At 35.7% G+C, this 23768-nt stretch overlaps 1 protein-coding gene across 1 annotated transcript in view; it reads left to right on the forward strand.

Moving 5' to 3' along the window:
- Positions 1-23768, forward strand: part of RGS22 (regulator of G protein signaling 22) — a gene marked incomplete at its 3' end in the record, with an annotated part of 124358 nt that overhangs the window by 8827 nt on the left and 91763 nt on the right. The window contains exons 2-3 of the mRNA XM_084230530.1: positions 9987-10049; positions 21515-21736. Of these exons, the coding sequence (XP_084086656.1) occupies positions 21686-21736 (51 nt within the window). The 5' untranslated portion in view covers positions 9987-10049; positions 21515-21685. The remainder of the gene's footprint in view (positions 1-9986; positions 10050-21514; positions 21737-23768) is intronic.

Consider the following 23768-nt stretch of genomic DNA (forward strand, 5'->3'; position numbering starts at 1 on the left):
AACAAAGAGAAACCCCACCAACTGGGAGAACATTTTTGCACCCAACACTAATGATAAAGGATTGATCACAAAAATTTGCAAAGAGCTGATGAGACTCAACAACAACAAACAAAATAACCCAGTCAAAAAATGGGCAGAAGAGCTAAAAAGAAACTTCTCTGAAGAGGAAATGCAAATGGTCAACAGGCATATGAAAAAATGTTCAACATCACTTGTCATCAGGGAAATGCAAATCAAAACTACCATGAGATACCATCTTACACCAGTGAGAATGGCACATATTAATAAAACTAGCAACAACAAATGTTGGCGAGGGTGTGGAGAAAAAGGAACTCTCCTGCACTGCTGGTGGGAGTGCAAACTGGTCCAACCACTGTGGAAAGCTGTGTGGAGATTTCTGGACCTACTAAACATAGAGCTTCCATATGATCCAGCAATTCCACTCCTAGGGATTTACCCAAAGGACACAGAAACATCAATTCCAAAGAGCACCTGCACCCCTATGTTTATAGCAGCACTATTTACAATAGCTAAGCTTTGGAAACAGCCCAAATGCCCAAAAATAGATGACTGGATCAAGAAGATGTGGTACATATATACCATGGACTACTCAGCATTCAAAAAAGATAAACACATGCCATTTGCAGCAACATGGATGGCGCTGGAAGGGATCATGCTCAGCGAAATAAGCCAGAAAGAAAAAGAAAAATACCGGATGGTCTCACTCATAGCAGGAATCTAGAAAACTTAAATAAGGGACCAGGAAAATGAATAACTATAAGAAAGTGAAAATCAAAATCAACAAAAATCTATGAACCAGAGACACTTTTGGGGGGGGGTGGAGGGAGGGGAGGCATTGGGGTCAAAATGGGGGGGGTTGAAATTGTATGGGGAATATAAAAATAAAATTTATTATTAAAAAAATGTTCTCCCAGTTGGTGGGGTTTCTCTTTGTTTTGGTTATTGTCTCTTTTGCTGTGCAGAAGCTCTTTAATTTGATGTAGTCCCAGCTGTTTATCTTTGCCTTCACTATCACTGCTTTGGGTGATGTGTCTGTAAAGATGTCTTTGATGTGAATATCACGTAGTGTTTCACCTATATTTCCTTCTATGTATTTTATGGTTTCAGGTTTTATGTCTAGTTCTTTAATCCATTTTGAGTTGGTTTTTGTGTATGGTGTGAGGTAGTGGTCAAGCTTCATTCTTTTGCATGTAGCGGCCCAGTTTTCCCAGCACCATTTATTGAACAGACTTTCTTTGCTCCAATGCATAGTCTTTGCTCCTTTGTCAAAGATTAGTTGATCATAAATCTGTGGGTTTATTTCTGGATTTTCTATTCGATTCCACTGGTCTGTGTGTCTGTTCTTGTTCCAATACCATGCAGTTTTGATGATTATGGCTTTGTAGTATAGTTTGAAGTCTGGGAGTGTGATGCCTCCATTCCCTTCTTTCTTTTTCAGGAGAGCTTTGGCTATTCAGGGTTTTTGGTGATTCCATATGAATTTCATCAATAATTGTTCTATTTCTTTGAAGAATGACATTGAAATTTTGATTGGAATAGCATTGAATCTGTATATTGCTTTTGGTAGGATGACCATTTTAATAATGTTTATTCTTCCGATCCATGAACAGGGGATGTCTTTCCGTTTCTTTGTGTCTTCTTCTATTTCTTTTAACAGTGTTTTATAGTTTTCTTTGTAAAGGTCCTTTACCTCTTTTGTTAGATTTATTCCCAAATATTTGATTTTTTTTGTTTTGATAATAAAACGGATGGGTTTTTTTCATTTCTTCTTCTTCAGATTTATTGTTTGTGTATAGGAAGGCTACTGACTTTTGCGTGTTGATTTTGTATCCTGCCACTTTGCTGAACTGATGAGTTGAATTAGTTTTTCTGTGGAGTTTTTGGGGTTCTCTATGTATATTATCATATCATCTGCAAATAGTGATAGTTTGACTTCTTCTTTTCCTGTTTGGATTCCTTGTATGTCTTTCTTTTGTCTTATTGCTCTGGCTAGGATTTCCAGTATTATATTGAAAAGCAGTGTTGAGAGTGGACATCCTTGTCTTGTTCCAGATCTTAATGGAATTGCTTTCAGCTTTTCACCATTGAGAATGATACTGGCTGTTGGCTTGTCATAGATGGCCTTTATGATGTTGAGGTATGTTCCTTGTATCCCAAGAATTTCAAGGGCTTTTATCATGAATGGGTGTTGCACTTTGTTGAAAGCTTTCTCAGCATCTATTGATATTATCATATGGTTTTTATTTATTTATTTAAATGGAGAAGAGTCAACTTCTTATTCCTTTTTTCCCTTGCCAACTGTTTTTTTAAAAATATTTTATATAATTCTTATATCATTTTTCATTTTTGCACAATGTATGCATTTTCATTTTGGTTATATTCCCCATACAGTTGCACTCCCCCTCCCCTTATTTTGACCCTAGTCCTTCCTTTCCCTTCCTCCCCCCCATAGTTTGTCTCTGGTTAATAGTTGCTTGCATATCAAATTATAGTTTCTTAATCAGTGGTCTAAAAAGTACAATGCATCATGGATATCTGCAAAGTATTTAAATCTTTACATGGAATCTTTAACCTTAAAGGAGAGAATAACCTGATTTAGAATAAATCATTTTTTAGGGTGTCAGAAACATAATACCTTGTATGTATTTTATATATATGTAAATGTGTATGTATTTTTATATATAACTGTTATAATTTCTTAGCAAAATTATGAACTACTGTAGGGTCAGTACTATGTCTCAGCACACCTTAATATTCCCTATAGCATGTAGCATATGTCTAGAAAATACTATTAGATGATTAATTTGGTTGCTGAGCATTATCATATATGAATAATTAGTGTAATTTGTTTCACTTAATTTTTTTTTGCAAAAGGCTTTTGATATATAGTCTATATTTCTTACACACCTTTTCTACTTCATTGTTTTTTTTAACTTATTCTTTGATAATTCTCATAGGGAAAATTTATATAAAAAATATAAAAAACTTAATATATTTTGTACTCTCCTTAGTTCTTTGGGGGATATAGTTTCCTTTTCTATCTGGCTTATATAGCACAACATTTTTGAGGGTTATCCATTTTGCTGCATACATCAGAATTTCATTAAACTGATTGACATAACATAGTATATATAACCCTATTGTGTTTGTTGTTTTAAACATTGATAGCCGTTTAGGTTGTTTCTACCTTTTGGCAATTAAATAACATTGCTCTTAACATGGATGTCCCTGCCTTTCTTCTTTTGGGCACATATCCAGAAACGAAATTGTGGGATCATATGATACTTGCATGTTTAATATTTTGAGGAACTCTTTTATTGTGTACCATTTCATATCCTCACCAGCAATGCACTAGGATTGCCATTTCTCCACATCCTTGCCAATACTTTAAAAAATTTTTTTATTTATATATATATTACATCATTGTTCATTTTTAAACAATATTTCCTCCCCCTCCCCTCAGGTGTAGTCCCCATAGAATTCCTTCACCAATTCACCCGTTCACCATCACAGCCAATACATTTCTTTTTAAGAAAAACTTAGTAGATGAGAAATGAAATCTCATTGTGGTTTTGGTTTGCATTTCTCTAGTCGCCAGTGATGTTGAGCATCTTTCATGTCCTGATTGACCATTTGTTTATCTTCTTTGGAGAAATATCTATTCAAGTCTTGTGCTCATTTAAATGACTTAGGTTGTCTATTTTTTCTTCTTGCAGAGTATTTAGAATTCTTTATATATTCTGGATATTAAACCCTTATCAATATGCTTTGAAAATATTTTCTCTGTGTGTTTTGTAAGTTGTCTCTTCACTTTTTTAATAGAATCCTTTAGTGTGCAATTTTCAGGAAGCCCAATTTATTTTTTCTTTCATTCCTCATACTTTTGTTGTCATAGCTAAGAATGCATTGCCAAATCCAAGGTTTTGAAGGCTTATCCTTGTGTTTTCTTCTAAGTATTTTATGACTCTAGCTCTTATATTTAGGTTTTTGATCCATTTTGAGTTAATTTTTTAAAAAGATATTTTAATTTATTTATACAAGCACTGGGCACAGTCAGAAGTGCAGGAGGGTGGGAGAATTCACCAGAGACAGAGCAGGGAACAGAACAGGCAGACTGATGAAATACACTGCTGAGGGGAGCAGTGGGCGCGGCAGGAGAGGTCTGCTGCGCCATGTGGGACCCTCGCTGGCGGCCGGGGATCGAACCAGCACTGCAGAGGCTGTGGGCAGCTTTGCAGCCCAGTGCTCAACCGCTGCGCCACCAGGGGAGGCCCCATTTTGAGTTAATTTTTGTATGTGGTGTGTGGTAAGGACATAACTTGATTTCTTGTGTGTGTGGATATTCAATTTTGCTAACACCATTTGTTGAAAAGTGTCATTTCTCTACTGAATAATCTTAGAACCTTTTTGAAAATCACTTGACGTAAATATTTTTGAACTCATTATTCTATTCCTGTGGTTTATATACCTGTCTTTATGCCAGTACAGTTTTAATTTCTGTAGTTTTGTGGTGAATTTTGAAATCAGGATGTAAGTTCTTCAACTTTACTCTTTTTCAAGATTGTTTTGGCCACTCAATCTCCCTTCAGATTTCATATGAATTTCAGGATGGGTTTTTCAATATCTGAAAAAAAAATTTCATTGGAATTTTGATGTAGATTATATTCCATCTGTAGATTGCTTTGGGTTGCATTGTCATTTTAACAATATTGTCTTCCAATCCATAAACATGGTATGTTTTTTCATTTACTTGTGTCTTCTCTAGTTTCTTCAGCCATGTTTCATAATTCTAGTGTACTTGTCTTTGCCTGCTTGACTAAGTTATTCCTTTTAATGTTACTGTAAAAGGATTATTTTCTAGGTGTGTTTTTTTAATTTTTGATGAACATAACATTTTAATATAAAGTTTTATTATCAATTTTAATACCAAGTTTTTATCAATTCCTAACAAAGACATTTTTTAATGGTAATATCTAAGGATACTTGAATAGTTTCTGTTGGTGAGAAAATTTACCACCCAGCAGGTTTTGAAATATTGTAAACTACTTTCTATTACTATTAAAGACTACAAGAGTTGAAATTAAACTTAAAATTTGACAGTTCTTTCTTCTTTCAAGACACTGTTTTAAAATTTCTTAGGTTAGACAGATTTATAAATAAAATGTTTTGTGTCAAATATTTCAAAATAATGAAACTATATTGAAGTTTATGCATGCATTTACTGAATGATTGCCTTGTATCTAGCCTGCATATTACTACAAGGATCCATTACTTGCCAACAAGATCCATTAGTTGCCAACAGACAGAAATATTATTTCTACATCATTGTTCATTTTTGTACAGTGTTTGATTTCTTCACTCAGATGTTGTCCCCATATAATTACCTCCACCAAGACACCTGTGAATCTTCACCATAGACGCTTGTCCTCTTCCCTCCTATTTTGATCTCTTTCCCTCCCTCTCCCCTGAAGAATGCCTCCAATTTATAATTTGACTGCTAGTTTTGTCTTTTTTTCTGATCCCTTGTATGGTTTCCCCATGATAGTGAAACCATCAGATACTTTTCTTTTTCCTTCTGACTTATTTTAGTGTGTATAATCCCTTCCAGGTCCTTCCATGTTGCTGTGAATGCTGTAAGTTTGTCTTTTTTGATATGTATATATGTATACATATATTGTATTGTCTTTTGATATGTATATATGTATACACACCCACACAATTTTTGTTTTCTTCTATGTTTTCTACAATTTCTGGTCTTACATTCAGCAGACTGACATATTTTATGTAAGTGAAGGCAAAGATTGGAAGCTGTCATCTCTAGCCTTCTGGGATCTCCCTTATTTTTTTCTCCAAACTACCAGCATTTATATGACTATGTACTATCTTCTTGGACTTCTCAACCAGAAACTCCTGTAGCAGCTTCATGGGGGCAGTGTAATGTTCTACAGCTAGCTAATAAATCCATACTCAGAGCTCAAGCAACTTCTGTGTTGTGTATACTATAGGTGTGGGATGTGGTTCATAAAACACTGTCTCCAGGTGAGGCAGTTGAATCTGAATTGTCCAAACAAGGTTGCTCACTACCAGAAATTACTGTATGGGGTGTGCCAGCCATCCTTTTAAAATTTGGTTGCCTTAAGGGCAAGAGGTCCCCTTTCACTTGACCCTGCTGAGTTTCATTGTTGCACCACCTCATGTCATTGCATGAATACCTCCTGTATCTGGTGGGAAGCTCTAGCCTAGTGATTGACAAATTTAAGAAGGAGGGGGAAAATTATGTGGACTTTCAGGAGAATAAACAAGAATAGTTTATCCTGATAGCTGTAATTTTGGAAATACAGTATATGCCATCTCATGGTTGATGGTAATTGCAATCTAAAGTGTGTCATTTTAGGATTCTGCATTGGAAATTTATTGAATGGCTTGGGTTTAATGTATGAATGGCTTGAAAGGAAGTTTAAAACAAGTTATTTTTCTACTTCTGCTATTAGCTGACTGTGAACACTTTGTTTTCCTTTCTCACCTCCCTTTGCTCGTGCATTTGTCTCTAGTGTGCATTATTGCTTCTCATACTTGTATTTCTAGATACAGAGCTTGAAGTTATTCAAAATGTCCTCAAATGTCTTTTTCCCTACTCGAGACTCTTCTGATTCCTCTTACCAGATAACACCTTTTTCTCCTTTGTGAGGAAATGGTTTAATTGTGATTTTCTTACGGTGTCATGTGTGATAGTCTTTCTTGGACTATGGTTTGTGTCTTATTACCTCTTCCTTATTTATAAGGTTGTCTCTGTATATCTTGTGTCTTTACAGTTGTGAAGATACTATAGTTATCTGATTTGAGGGTCAAAAAAATAATTTTTAAGGAAAAAAATTGCCCATCATAATTAGCAAGCACATTTTGCTTAACCCTCTTTCAGGAGGATATTTGAGAAGTTTGGACTAAAAATGGAAAAGCTGACTTCACTTTCACAGATGTGTACCTGTAACCCGTGAAAAAACAGGTTCCAAGAACATATTCAATTTTGAAAAAATGTTTTTACCTTCCATTGCATCATTTTGCAGAGACTCTATGTTGCAAATTTTGCAGTCAGGTTCATGTAATGATGTAATGGAGGAATTGATTATAAGTCGTTTTTCTTCTTGATTGCACCATTAACCAACAACAGTTTATTGGCTATTTAGAAGATATTAATCCAAATATGGAGACTTAATTCATTTAAAAATGGCCATATGACTGGAGTATAGAAACTTGTGGAAAATAACTGAGTTCCTCCTTCTTTGGATCAAGTCCTTAAATTTTTTTTTAATTAAAAGTATTTAAGGATCTCCCTTAAATGCAAGAGGTGTGCAAGAGGTGAAGTCTCAGCACTATGAAGCTATCGGCAGCCACTGCAGCACGAGTTCCATCCCCAGTCAGGGAGCTAACCCCACTCAGGGTGCAGCAGACCTTTCCTGTCATGCCCGCTGCTCCCCTCAGCTGTGTATTTCAGTCAGTCTGCCTCTTCTGCTCCTCACTCTGTCTCTGGTGAATCCTCTAACAAGCCCCCTGCTGCCATCTCTGCACCATCCCTGCACCTCTGGCCTACACACCCAGCTCTTATATGCATAAATATAAAATAAATCTTTAAAAAAAGATTTTAAGAACAAAGGGCTTATCAGAACCTCATTGGGTCACAAGATTGTGTTGTTACTGATATGAACATACTGAACTAGAAACTACAGTGGGAAAATGTGCTTATTTATTTAGAGAAGTACAGGTCTTTCCATTAAAGTACAAGATTAAAGAGAGCACATAGAGACTACGTTTATTTCCATTGCAGAACTTCCCTGATTTCAGCAAAAGTATTGTTTAATCTTGGTGGAAATTAAAGAAATGATTTCAGAAAAGAAATACAGATTTTTAAGTATTTGGATAATACTTTAAGTTTCCATGTTTGTAAGTGCAAACCAAGAATGTGCCCTCTTAGTGTGGTTAGATTCCAGGGGGACCCAAGAGAGTGGAAAGCAAATAGTCTCCCACAGGTCCAGAGCAGCACTGCATGAGTAGGGCCTGAGCACTGATACCACCAGAGAACCCTTACTAGTCCACGTCAACATAAGTTCAGGAATCAAGAGTACATGTTTAAAAACTTTATGGTAATTTGACAGAGTATGTGTATACCTATTGAATTTAATAATAAAAAGTTGGGTTTGTACATGTATATATTTTATTTCACTTTTTGGTATTTCATTTTTATTGTTACATATAAAAGTTCTCTGTCTTCAATGAATCAGGGAAAGAAGCAAAACAGAACAGGTACTTTAACACATAATTTAGAAAGCATTGAGTTAGCATCTCCTAGAAGTATGAAGCTTCTGCAAATGAATATATAAATCTGAGGATTATCTAGACATTTCTGGTAATGGGGCTGGCCAAACTCCAGGTGATATCTAGGTCTCAAATATGCATTCTGTAGTAAGGCTAACAATCAAAGCTCATGTTTTAGGAAAACTAACAAGGTACTCCTTTACCTCCTTTAACATGACAATTGTGTTATTAATTTAAAAAATCCTTACCCTTTCCAACTATGAATTTTTGAACATGAGCCCACAGTGTGAAATTTGGTCATCCTTATTGTAACACAATGCTTTCTACCTAGGAGATATTAAACACATTCATTGAATTCAGTTTATTTTTCCTAAGAGTTAGCAGAAACTAGGGAGCTCACTAAATAAAGCCCCAAAAATTAACTTTGAAAGGCAAAATGTGAATGTTGTTAACTGCAGATAGTCTTCTCCAAATGTTACCTGCCTTGCTGTGCTTGAGTAGGACTTCACCAAGTAGAAATTTTTTTTCTAATAACTAAGGAGACACCATGAAGATAATAGATTTATGAGGTCCTATTATTGTTTTAATCAGTTGAGATTATAGTAAACAAAATTCTTAGCTTCTTGTTCTTCTAATCAGTTCCAATTTTTGGTAAGTTCCTTGATATAAATGTTAGAAGTGATTGCTTATACCTATTCTGATACTGAAATTAAAGAAAATACCTTGAAAATCAATTTTCCAAAGTAGGTGTTAATATACTATAGTTTTTCCCGTATACTTCAATACTAATTTTATTTTTTTTTAAATTGGCAAGTATAGGTAGAAAATATTCAGCCATATGGAAATAATAGCATTGTGTCATATTGCCAACTTTCATGTTAGATTTGTGAAATTGAAATATAATTATGAGTAACAAAATAAACATATGTACTGTAAAACAGTATGCCATGACGTGCTTTTGACACAATGGAAACAATTGCTAATAAAATAAGGTGTTGTATTTGGAAGAGAGAATTTGTTCTTGGCAGTGGCTTTCCAATTTTGTCAATTTAAAAATTCACATTATTGGTGGAAGAGATAGTTATGGAAAAAATGCATACAATCCTTATGGTTAGAACACATGCATTGTCAAAGCTCTTCATGCAAAAGTTAAGCAGGTCTCAAATTACTGAAACTTTCTCATTCTCAGAGGGAGGCAATACAATATTTTCTTCACTTAGCTTATCACTTCCATTTGGCAGTTTATGAAATCTACGTTTTGAATTTCCTTTTATCCTAAAGGCTGGTTCTGTCTTGCTTCACTGTACCTTTATTTTTACAGAACATAATTTTTAGTATGTCCATGGGAAAGCTTCATTAGGTCATTTTGTATTTGTCAGTGCTTCCTTCATTTAAGTGTTGTGCTTTATTTTCATGTATGCTCTTTTCCAGTTTACCACAGTCACACTGTCTTTTAAGAGCATGCTACATCTATTTTCTTGGTTCTTCCATCCAGAGATTGTACCACTGTGTTCTGTTTACAGAGGGTTCATTCATTGTTGATCAACTGAAAAGAATTTGGAGATTTATAGTATAAACTATTGATAACAGAATTAGAGGATAATATTGGTACATTTTAAGACAGCATATTAAGCTTACATTTTGTTTTTTTGTAGGAAGATTCTTTGGCCACAGATGATATCCTTGTGGACTATTTTAATGAATTCCTAAGTCTTCCAGTAAGTACATTATTATGTTCTTTTGACTATATTATCAAAGGTAAAATACTGTGTTCACTGAATTATCTTGTGAGATAAATTTATTAGATACAGTATTTTTTAAAATATTAAAACATTTAGGTAAAGTTTGTGTCTTTGGATCAGTCATTCAGATTTGAATCATATTTAGTAACTCAATTGAAGTAAACTGGGATTTTTCTAATCATCAAAAGCATTCTGTGCAAAATCTAATATAGTTTATTTGGCACCATTTCAGTCTTGCTTACATAATTGTGATAGAACGGAATATCAAAAATTTAAGAAACTGAATTTCTTGCATCTAAGCAATTATTGTTATCCTCTTGGCAAATATTAAAATGGAATTTGTATTTATGGCAACTAAACTTTTATAGCAAAATAAGACATAGGTGGATGCCAAATTATAGATTTTCAGTCTAGAACAGCAATGACTAATAGTGAGTATTGAAGGGTATAGAGAAAGTTAAATGGGGCACATGAAAGCACTTATAGTGTTTTAAGTAAATAAAATCAATCAGGAATGTCAGATAAGAGAAAATTAGATGAGAAAAGGTTTTCACTGCTGTTATGAAAACTTTGATATATTAGCAATGTGAAGAAGTACTCCCAAACTTTATATGGTATTATAAACTGATGGTAAGTCAAAGCTTTAGTGAAAAATAATCTTAAGCATTATATCATGTGTAGTTTACCTGTTAATACAGTCTTAATTTCTAATAGCCACATAATATTTTATTGAATGGATCTACCATAATTTAACATACTTTTATGTTATTTCAATAACATGAAATTTATTTCATTCAATTTTTGTATCATCAAAAATAATGCTTTGAGAGACAGAAAGTTGATTAGTGGTTGCTAGAATGGGAATAGGGAATGGATTTCTTTTTGGAGTAATTAAAATGTTTTAAAATTAGGCAGTAATGATGCCTGCACAACTCTGTGAATATACTGGAAAAAAACTCATTGAATTGTACACTAAAAGGGTGAGGTATGTCTCTGTAAAGCTGTTTAAGTGAAAGAATGATATTAGAATGTCCATTGTTGAGAAGACAAGAGATGACAAATATTATTGACAATGTGGAGAAAAGGGAACCTTTGTGCGTTGTTGATGGAAATACAAGTTGGTTCACCCACTGTGGAAAGCAGTACAGAGGTCCCTGTATATATATATTTACCAGGGAAAATGAGGAATATAAAAAAGTCTCAAGTAATTTTAAAGGGAGTGGACCATAAAATGTGCTATATCTCAATGCTCAACTCCTAAAAATGTCTTTTGAAGGAAAAGTGCTAAATGTACTTTGTTGCCTAGATTAGTTTTTGTGTGTGTGGATGTATCTGTGCGTGCATACTTGTTTGTTTTGGGATTTTTTTTTTTTCCCCAAAATAGTTTGTACTGTCTCCTCCCTTTGGCACAGCTAGGTCTCTGGAACCGTTCTGGGCTTGTTGTCTTTCCACATTCAGGCCTGAACAACATTACAGGACACCCCAGTGGGTTCTGGTTTGGTCCAACTCTTCAACATTCATAGTCCATTTGTATATTGTAAAAAACCCAGCAGCATCACAAAATTGTCAGAAGTTTGTTTTTCCAAATTATGTAGTGTTTCATTTTGGCTCTGCATTCTGTAGTCTTTCTCCAAAAAACACTTTTTTTTGTGAAATTGTAAAAGAAAAATCTCTAAATTGGGTCTGATTTCAGTTTCTCAAGGTTTATATTTCTTGTCTCAAGATATGTGATTATCTTGACTTTTTAGTTGCTCCAGAAAATAAATTTCCTTAACTTTCTTTTAAAAAAGACTTTAAAATGTAGAAGTAACATAACAAGAGTATAGCAAATTTACCTGAGATGTCAAAAAATTAAGCTTAAGTCCTACTGACCAGTCAGAATAGACATTGCCATTTTTGCATGCTTCTTTCAGGCATTAGGTGAATTGAGAGTGTGATTTGTATTAAACTCTGTCTATGCAGGCATGCTTTTCATCTCACCCCAGTAGATACCTGAAGTTTGACCCCAATCTGGGCCACTTTTCTCCTCTTTTTCATTTCTCAAATCCTTCCACTTTACATTTTCCCCTCTCCTTTCTCTTTCAGCTCTTTCTCTTTGCCCCTTTTTACCTTCTCCTGCCCTCGTTTGTATCAGTGTTTAGTTACACACATTCAATTTATTAATTACCCATACTTTGTGCTGCAAGATGCATAGAAGGGGAAATGTTAACAGAGCTCATAAAAGAATCTGGGAGGACCTCCCCGGTGGCACAGCGGTTGAGCGCTGGGTTGCGAAGCTGCCTGCGGCCTCTGCGGTGCCGATTAGATCCCTGGCTGCTCCCCGGCCACCAGAGGAGGGTCCCACATGGTGCGCAGACCTCTCCTGCCGCCCACTGCTCCCCTCAGCAGTGTACTTTGGTCCTTCTTCCTGCTCTGCTCCCCGCTCTGGCTCTGGTGAATTCTCTCACCCTCCCGCGCTTCTGACTATACCCAGTGCGTGTATAAACCAAAGAAACAAACAAATAAATAAATAAAACATGCCTCTGCCTCTATAAAAAAAAAAAATTAATAATAAAAAAAAAGAATCTGGGAGTAGGAAGAGGAATAATGGTTTCTCAAATCAAGTTCCTAGCCAGAATGGATTTACCTACCAGTAAGTGTGTCAAATGAAAATCTCATTTGTGGATAGTTATGGAGCCATAAACTCAATATATTATGATTTCAATTAATAAAAGTAATAATAAATTGAATCTTGTTTAAAATTTAAAATCCCTTTTGATGGTTTCTCATTTCAAGAAGAATGAAATACAAAATCCCATGTGATCTGGCTTTTGCCATCACATGATTTTTATTTCTTATTCCCCTTCCCCTTGCTAACTCTTTGCCAGGCTAACTAGCCTTCTTCATGTTTCACAGACATAAGTATGCCAAGTGCACTCAGGGCTTTTCTGCCTGCAGTGCTCCCCTGATTCCAGTCACTTCTGTTCAGAAAGCCCTCCCTATCTGCCTTTAGGTAGGGAAGCAATACACCCAACACATTATATACTCATAATCCTTTCTCTCCAAAGCCTTTAACATCTGTGGAATTAGTTTTCAGTGTTTGAATTGGTCCATTTACCACAGTGAGGAGTGGTTGACTCTTAATAGCCTGCAGACTGCAGTCCATATTCCTTAGTATAGAATTGACCTTTGTGACTAGGCCTCTACCTCTTTAGCTTTAACTCTAGCTTCATTCTACTTGTTTCACCTGCACACACTCCTGCCTTACCCTATCCACTTCCACTCACCTTGACCACATAGATTCTTCCTGTGCTCATCTCCCAGTGTGATGGTTAATATAGGGGTGGGACTGTGTTTGTCACATCTCTCCATGTGATCCTTAATTACTTAACTCACAGTTTCTTAGTTTGTGGCAACAATGTAAGTATCTAACAAGGACTATTATGAAATAAAGCAATGTATGTGGAGTGCCTGGCACAGAATTAGGGCTTCTCTTTCCTTTTCCTTCACTAACTTGTTCATGTCATCTTCCATTCCTAAAACATGAGGAGCAGTCACTCTTTAATTAGATTATAAATCATTGTCAACTTAGAAAAATCTTCTCAACCACACAAATCTGTCATTGGCTTTGACTTGTAAAAATTATTTTTCTCAGAGACTTGCATGATCCATTACAAATGAATGAGCATTTTTCCAACCTAAGGTCACTCAGCCTGTAAGTGACAGGATCCACCCATGTCCATATTGCTCAAAAATTGCCCTATTCTACTGTAATGACTATAGAACTGGCAGTGGAGCAATGAACTGATAATTTGGACTGTCTCATATTTATTATGGTAGTCTGAAATGAGCTAAAACAAACAAAGCTAATGTGTTTTTAGGGAGAATTCTTAGAAATATAATTAAGGTCAAGAAAAATATTAGTCTGGAGCATAGAAAGCACTCAGTAAATGTTTTCTTTGAGCTGGATTGAATTGTCAGACTGCATTTGAGTGGTATTCCTTGCTTGGTGCTGTATGTTAAGAGTTGCTCTGCCAAACCAGACTTGGGAAGACTCAGCCAGTGAATGCTCTGGAAACCATGTCAGATGGGGATGGGTTGAAAGAAGTGTGAGTGTTGCACCTGGCTTGGGAGAGGAGTTGGAATGGAGTAGCTCTTTCCAATTATTTGAAGATCTGATTGAGGAATAAGGGGTAACATTCTGTGGAGTGAGAGTGCAGTCTCAGAATCAGCACTTAACAAGGAAATTATTTTTCTCTGGGAAGAAGTTTAAAGTTTATTTGCTAGCAATGAGAAGGGCTGACTGCGAAGGAGTAAACTCCCTATGATTGGAGATATTTGGGTTTAGGTTAGGAAATCATCTTTTGGAAATATTTTATAGGAAGTACATGTATTGGATGGGAAAGTAACATTTTCCAACTGAAGAAAATTTGATTAATTCCTTCTTCTCTGTTTATTTTCTCAGAAGCTACATTGTAAATTTTCTGGGGCCAAGGATAGGTTTCTTTCTTCTGTATCTCAGAAAGCACCTTGAGGAGATTCTGTCTTTATTTCATTTTCATTTCATTTCATGTAAGAGCATTGAAATAAACCTTCTAATCTTCTTATATTCTGTCCCCTGCTGTATCACCTCCACCCACTTCCCCTCAAAATCCCCAATAATCTAAGCCTGAGAGTGTACATATAACATGTTCATGAGAAAGGGCCCGTAGGTCATCTGGATTTTGGAGACTTCTGAGACTTCTTCCACATCTGTAGTGACATTGCTAAGGTTCCCTAATGGGATTATGGTAGAAATGGGTCTAGGAATCAGGTTTTCTGGCTCCTACACTATGTCTTTCCATTACACCATTACATCCTTGGGACACACTGTAAGATCCAGAAATTGATGGTTAGTAGCCTGCCTTCATGTTATTTTTTGATGAAGAGAATCCAGGACAGTTGCCGCTATTATAAATGATTATGGCACTTTCCAAATCCTAGCTTTCATAACTTCATTCCGTTTGTTCTGGTGCCAGGTTCACATTTAGATATTGTTTTCATTTGGTGTCTGGGAGGTTTTTTTGCTGTCAACTCTTTATGGACAAATGTTTGCTTATTAAGTTTTCTTCTGTACTATAGTGTGAAAAGTTTTTTTTTTTTTCCCCCTTTTGGTTTTGTTTGGTGTGTTTTATGCTCAGTGACTATTGTGGGATTGAGTAGATGAGCCCACATACAGATTTAGGTTGGTCCTCTGTGGGTGGCTTAGAATGTTTGTGACATTTATGGTTTGCAGAAGCTGAAGGGGTGGCCTATTCTATACCCTCCTTGCAAGATAGGTATGTCATGTGTTTGCCAGACATAGCTTAGCTATGTGCCTTTGGAATTTTACCATAACTTCTTTTTTTTTTTGGACTGATTCTCCACACTTTTTTAAAATCTGTAAACTATTATAATTTCTTTCAGCTTTTTGAAGGAGTTATATGTTAGATTGATTGTTGGGTAAGGGGAGAGAGAGACTAGATTGGGGAAATGAGTGGGATGAAGGGGAAAGAAGGGCTTGGGTCTTCCCCTGCCATAATTTAAGCATGCGAAGATTTTTTTTTTAAAGGTGTTGATGGAATTCTAGGTCGTACTGTATAGTTTACATTTTTACCTAAGGAAGGGGATCAAACCTTGTAGTTCCAATGTAAAGCACTCAAATTACTTAACATAACTCATTTTACTAACTAAGGCTATTCTCTGTGCATTGTATGTGGCACATTATCCCCTCCATCTTATTGGTGAATATGTCCAATAAATAGTTTATGGGTAAACATCTAAAATGACAATAAAATTTAGATTAAAAGAAGTTGTTATTGGTAACTGACTTGTTATACTCAAGTAGTCAGATGTTTTTCATTCACTGACTAGGATGCATGTTTAAAATATAGCTTTGGAGCTCAATTAGTAGAGACAGAGTTGGAGCCGAGATGAACATGTATTAAATTAACCTAGTCATTAGTTTTTAATTTAAATACTGTTCAGCTAAATAATTTGGCACCCGCTAAGTTTCAGTGGTGCTGGGCTGGCAGTTTAAGCACAGCACTAATTATTCACAGGTTTTTTTTTTCCTCCTCTTTTCAAAGAAATGTGGAACCAGCAATTTATTGTGGTAAAAATATTTTCATGCACTTGCTTTTTCTGTGAAAATATTTTTCGCACATGGATGACTGGTACTACAAAGTTAGCTTTCACCACCTTCAGGTCAGTTCGTTTTAGAACATTTGGAAACTGATACCCTTGAAATAGGAAAATTAAGTAAGGGAAAGAGCAGTCTGTAACAGCTTGTGGAGGATTGGGTTTGAGGCTTAAACGGAAGATTTTTTCCTGTCATATGATTAAAAGCTGAGTGTACTCTAAATCAGCCTGCTCAGCTTTCTGGGGGAAAGACTTCCTACATCACTCATTTCTATCTCTCACACCTTTTATCATCAACATAAGCTAACCTCAGGGGGGTTGTAGATAAGCGTAGAAAGGGCAAAAACAAAGACTTAATGTTTGAGAGAAATTCTCTTTTATGCAGATAATGGGACTTTGGGTAACAAAGATCAGGGTTCTTTCTTCTGTGTATAGAACATAGATAGCCAGCCCTTCCATTTACATGAATACACATGATAGTCAGCATGAAGTAGCAGACAGAATGTGAGCTTGAGGACTGTCTAAACCTGGATTCTCTCTCTCCCAGCTAAAAACTGGTCAGTGATTCCATCATTCTAAAGCAGTGCTTCTCAGAAGCACATGAAGACTTGTTGAGCCCCAAATACTCCCCAGAGTTTCTTATTATAGGGAAAGGCTTGTAATTTTGCATTTCTGATAGGTTCCTAGGTCGTGCTGCTGCTGGTTCAGGGACTACTCACTGAGAGCCACATTTCTTTTTCTTAGATTGATTGATTAATTGATTGATTTTATTTATACAATACCTGGGGAACAGGCCAGAGGTGCGGGAGGGTGAGAGGATTTACCAGAGACAGAGTGGAGAGCAGAACAGGCAGACAGACCAAAAGCACTGCTGAGGGGAGCAGCAGGTGCGACAGGAGAGGTCTGCCGGGCCATGTGGGAATCTCCCTGTCTGGCCAGGAATTGAACCCGTGCTGTAGAGGATTGGGTTTGGTTAGTAAAACAGACAAAATCATCTTCACTGTTCTGTGATTCTAGCTCTATCCTTCTGTGCCATCACTCTACTTTGTACATACTTCTATTGTAGTTATTCTGTGTTAAAACAGAATTGCAGTGTTTGTGTGTCATTACTCAAATTATCCATGCTCTGCTGAGTGAATGAGGGTGATTTGAAAAGTGAGGATGATTTTGTCTGTTTTACTGACCAAACAGCTTCACAGTGCTGCACTCAACCTGCTGCGCCACCGGGAAGGCCTCAAGAACCACAAATTTAAGAGAGTAACATGTATCTAAAGAGGTGTGATCCTGTACTTTTGAATCATATACAGCACTGTGAATTAAGGTTTCCTCAATTTAAAAAAGAGATAAGTTGAAAGTTATACCATATGACCGAAAGTTATAGCATAGAACAAAAAGTCCTTGATGAACTAATTCTCTGACTTTCTTTCCAGGCATGTATCCTGTTATCAAGGATAACAGGCTTCAGCCATGTCAAACTCAGAGGTTCATCAAAGATGCCCTTTTGTTTTGTGCTTCTGTATCTCAATACACTTGCTGTTTCTTTTTGCTTGGATTCCTTTCTTGCTCTGGTCTGCCTGCTGAGAATGTCTGTTTATTCATTATGATCCAACTCTCTACATACATCTTCCTTAGTTTCCTGAAGATACTCAGTGTATCCTGTGCCATCACTCTACTTTGTATGTATGTATTTCTATTGTAATTATTCTGTGTTAAAACAGAATTGCAGTGTTTGTGTGTCATTACTCAAATTATCCATGCTCTGCTGAGTGAATGAGGGTGATTTGAAGAGTAAGGATGATTTTGTCTGTTTTACTAACCAAGACACACACATATCAATCCCTGAACATCCCAGAGAAGGTGTGAGATAGAAGATGAAAAGCTGCTACTCTTATTTTTTTCTCATCCTTCTAGCCACTTAAAATGGAGTCATCTTATGCTGAGAGTGATTCTAGCTCTAAACATGTATTTTTATGAAACATGAGCTTTAAACATAAGCCTGCCACTTTATCTGGTCCTTAACTGAAGAATAAGTGACCTACTCAATACCGGGGAAAGTGACTGTGATAAACATCTTGAGAGATAGAACAACTTGGTGCTTTATAGATGTTTTCAAAGATTTGAGAGGATAATTTTGACTAATATGAGTCACTTATATGTTGATTCTAAGAGTCCATTTCTGCTTGTCTGATGAATCTTTATTGTCTCTATTTACATATCTGTCTTCATATATTTGTTAGATGAGATGTGTTCACTAAACTATACAAAGAATAGAAGATACCCACTTCTTTTTCTTGGAGGGATAATTAGGGACTGATGCTGGCATATTAAGGTGGAAGGCACCTTGGGATTACCTCATTATTAGCTCTTTTCATGACAGATTTCCTCTTTAGCATTTGCATGTTACACTAATCTCACTATTTTGTTGAGATTCTTCATCATAGAGAAAATGAATGAATGTGCATTTGTTTCTTTAAAGGCAGAAACAGTGTTTCATGGATTTTTGTGTTTTCTTAGGAAGATGCTGGGCACTCTGTTAATAAATGACCTAGGACAAGTTTTGACTCCTTTAACTAAGAGAAGTTTTTTGCTGCTTTCATAATTTTATAATCACATTGCTGTTAAACATCTTTAGAGATCTGCTCTAACTCTTGGCTTTTTATATAGGAAAATAGTTATTTACTTTTGGGAAAAGACTCATTTTCTTTTTTTTTTCTTTTTCTTTTTTTAAAAAAAGATTTATTTATTTATACAAGCACTGGGCACTGTCAGAAGTGCTGGAGGGTGAGAGAATTCACCAGAGCCAGAGTGGGGAACAGAACAGGCAGGCAGACTGACGAAATACACTGCTGAGGGGAGCAGCGGGCGCAGCAGGAGAGGTCTGCGCACCATGTGGGACCCTCGCCGGTGGCCGGGGATTGAACTGGCGCTTCAGAGGCTGTGGGCAGCTTTGCAGCCCAGCACTCAACCACTGTGCCACCAGGGGAGGCCCAAAGACTCATTTTCAATGAATATTTCTTTTTTTAAGTAAATAGGAACATTTCACATCATTTTATCATAAACACAATTAATTAGTTTTCCTTCTTTTCTAGATTTTTTTGACCAGTCTCTCTTTTTACTTTCATCCTTCAGTTTTTCTTCCTCAGAATGTATATAACCTGGTTCACTCCCCACTGCACTCAGAATTCAAGTATTTTTGTGAGTGCATGTGAGTGGCAGAACCTAAATTACACATAACGATATAGCTACAAGGTATCTGGCCTATATAGTTTTTAGCTGTCCAGACTGTATTTTAGAGGTTGGAATGAATCCCTGAGTGAGCCAGTCTGTAACATCCACTAGGCCTGGCTGGAATTATGTGTCAACCCTGGGTGTAAAGCAGTTTTGTGGTCATGAATGTAGAGTTCTGTAGTAAGCTTGTTAGGGGACTTGCCATAAAGCCATGATGAGATTTTGTCATCTCAAGATTATAGAGAAAGACTCCAGATTTAAATTTAAAGTGTCCATCACATGCCTGGCACATGGCAGATGTTCAGTAAACTGTAGTTCTTATCCCTTCTGATATATCTACCAGCTGCACCTAACTATTTTCTACTAGGTCCGAGTGGCTACTGAGGGTCTCAGTGTCACGGTCCCTCTAATTTTTTTTCACTTGATCATCAGGAAGTATTTGTCTATAGAACTAAATAACTGTTATTCTTTGCTTTGGCCTGTCACAGCTTTATGTTCCTCTGGCTACCAGGCATTAGGGTAGGAGGCAGAAAAAAGAAAGGAAAGCAATAAATAGAGGTCAAGCTTATTCTCTTACTCCATGCATACTCAGAGGTAGAAGAAATCTTTTCCAGATGGTCTTCTTATTATACTGCTCCATTTTCCCTACCCCTAGATAGTATTTGATGCCCATTCTCTACCAAGTTTAATTTAACTCCTTTCCCCAACCAGATGGACCTGGCCTCTGATGTCAGCAGACTTAACTGTTTAGTTTAGTCATAGTATAATTCAGTGATAACATTTAATATTTAGGTAAGTAGTGCCCTTTTGAATTCAATGTTTCAAAGATAGATACAATGTGCAACCAATGAAATTTATTTATTGAAGAAAACTTAAATGCATTTTACTGCTAATTATTGTTACTTATCCAGTGAACTGTACTTATCATTTGGAGGTGAAATTTTAGCCCTGAGACCATTGGGCTGTGGGCTGACATTCATATTGAATTCTGTCACCTGTGCACTTGACGTTTCTTAGAAGGGGAAACAACCAGACTTTAGAGAGACGGTATTATTTGGCATCAAAACACACACAGAGACACATAGGTGTCTATACATATATACATTGCATTTCTAATTCCAATTTTACTACATCCTGACATATAATTATAGTACATCTAGCAATCTCTTAGTAAAACTTGAAAAATTAATGGTGTTCTCAGGACACTGATCCAACAGAAGAGTTTAATGTCTTCCACATGACTAAACTATATATCAATATACATGAATAGACAGTTCACAGAAGCTTTCCTAAAATAAATTAATATTCTGAAAAGGCAACCTGAATCTAGGTTTGTAGGGCAAAATGAGAAACGATACAGCCAGTTTGCCATTTACTTGTTGGGGAGATGGAGGTTCGGAACATATTCGGTGATTACTCAGTGTCACAGAGCTACTTATTGGCAGCTGGCATTCATCTCAAGATTTTTGGCTGTTGTGTATTAACTGACTGACTTTACATAAAAGTTGGCTGCATTTAGTAATTACTGAGAAAAGCTCAGAAATGTTATTGTCTTTTACTATTTTTTGGTCACACTGAAAGGAATGGTGTTGAAATGGTCTTAAATGAAGAACACATTGTACTTAATTTTCTCCTCTTAGGCAAGGGAGACTTTAGCTTTCATGGTTCTTGGGGATGAAAGAGATAGCAGGAATGTTATTTCTTCTTCCTTTACTCACTCTTCCCTGGTAATTCACCCCCTTCTAGGAGTATAACATTGCTTCATAGAGACCAGGTGTGTATTTCTTTCCAGTTGCAAAGAAGCATGGAGTTAAGTTGTTTATACAAAGGAATTTCTGCCATAACTTATCCTGACACTTATCTCATGACATAAGTCCTTTGGGGAGGAAGGATTTAATGGGCCCTCTTACCTATACTGGAGAGATTTCCAGGCTCCTGAAAAGGGAAGAGGCAATGATTAAGAGCACAGAATGTTATGTCTCTGCATGTGTGTAAGTATAAAGTCTTCTTGGAAAACAGTGAGTGTCTCTTTTTTAAACTATTTTAGGACATAGCTCTATCAATTTATTTTGCAGACCTTTTCAGAGGCAATTAGATTTAATGCAGATTATGGAGTTTTTGAAGTAGTCAACAATGCTCCACAACTTCTGGAAAAGCAACTGAAAAAAATTCTGCAAAACCAGCAACCTCGAAATCCCATTTATGATGTTGTAAGGAAAGGAAAAAACGATATTAAATTTCTCCAGATGAAGGTCCCCTATGAAGATGAGACCATTAATGTCAACTACAATATTATGGTAAGAAAGTATATTTAAGTTTGTATTTTTTAGCTAGATAAAATATTTGGTCAGATTAATCTGAAGTTTCCCTGAGCTTCCCTTTCTGAGGTGTAACTATATTTATTAAATTTTATTGTGTTTATACATAATATTTGTTAGTTTCTATATCATCTTATATGTATCAAATGGCAAATTTAGTCTAGCACTTTTGCTATTTATGATTAGTGTGAGAAGGTTTATGTAATTCACTGTGAATACTTAGAATATCAGGTTAATTTGGGACAGTATAAATATGTGTGTCCTTTACTTATAGTTTAATGCATTCTAGAAAATATGAGTATACCATAAATTTATTTCAGTAGGGTTCTATTCTGTGAAGTAGTTGAGAATTGAGATTTCTGACCCTCAGGTTACATTGTGGGTCTCTAACCTCCTAGTCTTAAATCCCATTCTCAGCTTCTGCATGTTATCTCCATATCATGAAGTAAAGAAACAACAACACAAACCCCTGTGTTCTAATATTGGCTCTTCAACTCACTGTCTGTGTTCTGGAACAAGTCATTTTGATGAACATTACTTTTGTTATTTTCCAAATGATGCCTTTACTACGTACTGCTTATGTACTTGCATTCGTGTATGACTCAAATGAAACTAGTAATGAATGCTTAACAGTGTTTTTTCCATTGGTTTAAAATGTCTGATAGAGATAGCCCACAAGCACATGAAAAAATGCTCTACATTCACTATAAGGAAAATGCAAACCAAAACCACAAAAAGACATCACCTCACACGTGTGAGAATGGCATACTACATCAAAAAGACTGGAAGTAACAAGACAAGGCAAGAGTATAGAGAAAAAGGAACTCTTTCACTACTGGGTGGGAATGTGAATTGGTACAGACTCTATGGAAAACAGTACAGAGATTCCTTAAAAAATAAAAATGGAAATACCATATGATCCAGCAATTCCACTTCCAGGTTTTTATCTAAATAATATGAGAACATTAATTCAAAAAGATATATGTACCCTGTGTCCATAGCTGTACTATTCACTTAGCCAAGTCATGGAATCAACCTAAATGTTCATTGACAGATGACTGGATAAAGAAGTTACAATACATATATTCAATAGACTACTACTAGGTTATTTTAAAAAAGATAAAATTGTGCCTTTTGTGACAATGTGGATGGAATTTGAGGTGACTGTGCTAAGTAAAAGACATGGTGAAATTGAAAAAAAAAAAGTCTGATAGAACTAAGCTAAAATGTCTAACCCCTAACATTAGCAGTCTGAAAGTTCTTCAGTTCTTTTATTGAATACAACAATATTTCTGTTTTTCTGGTATACTTCCATCAAATTAAATGCATTAATAATAATACAAACTTAAAAAAAATAACTATGTTATAGCATTGTTTTGAGGCTAAAACAAGTAATATATTTTAAACTATGGGACAAAATAAATTGTTTATTAAATTTTTTTTACTAGGTACGACAGTGATATTTGTTGGTTTGTTCCTTTCTGTTTGTGAATAGAAATTTTTTATTTCATGGAGGTCTTTGTAGCCTATCTGTTGTTATACAAAAGCTATTTAGTAACTTTTCAACTTGAATTACAGGTTTTGACACAAGTTTCTCAAAAAGATCTACTGGGTGACTTTATTTGATATGTCTTATTTGATATGAAGATAAATTGCAATTCATTAAATATCCATATTAAAAACAGTAAGGTAGTAATTGAAACATGTTTTAAAAAGAGGCACAAATAATTCAATATTCGTTGAGTATAAGGGAAAAAGTATTCAAACAAAAAATACAGAAAATGAGGGGAAAAGGAACAAAGAATATATGGAACAAATAAAAGTACAAGATGGTAGATTTTAAGCAAACCATATCAACTAGTCATAGCACATTAATAATATACATAAATAATTAAATAACCTAAACACCCCTATTAAAAATAAGAGTGAGGTGGGATTAAAAAGAAAGACCCAAATACTTTTTATCTACAAGAAACCTACCTAAATAGAATACATAAATAAGTTAAAAAGG

The sequence above is a fragment of the Talpa europaea genome (genome assembly GCF_964194135.1).
Source record: "Talpa europaea genome assembly, chromosome: 3".
In the NCBI taxonomy this organism is placed as follows: Eukaryota; Metazoa; Chordata; class Mammalia; order Eulipotyphla; family Talpidae; genus Talpa; species Talpa europaea.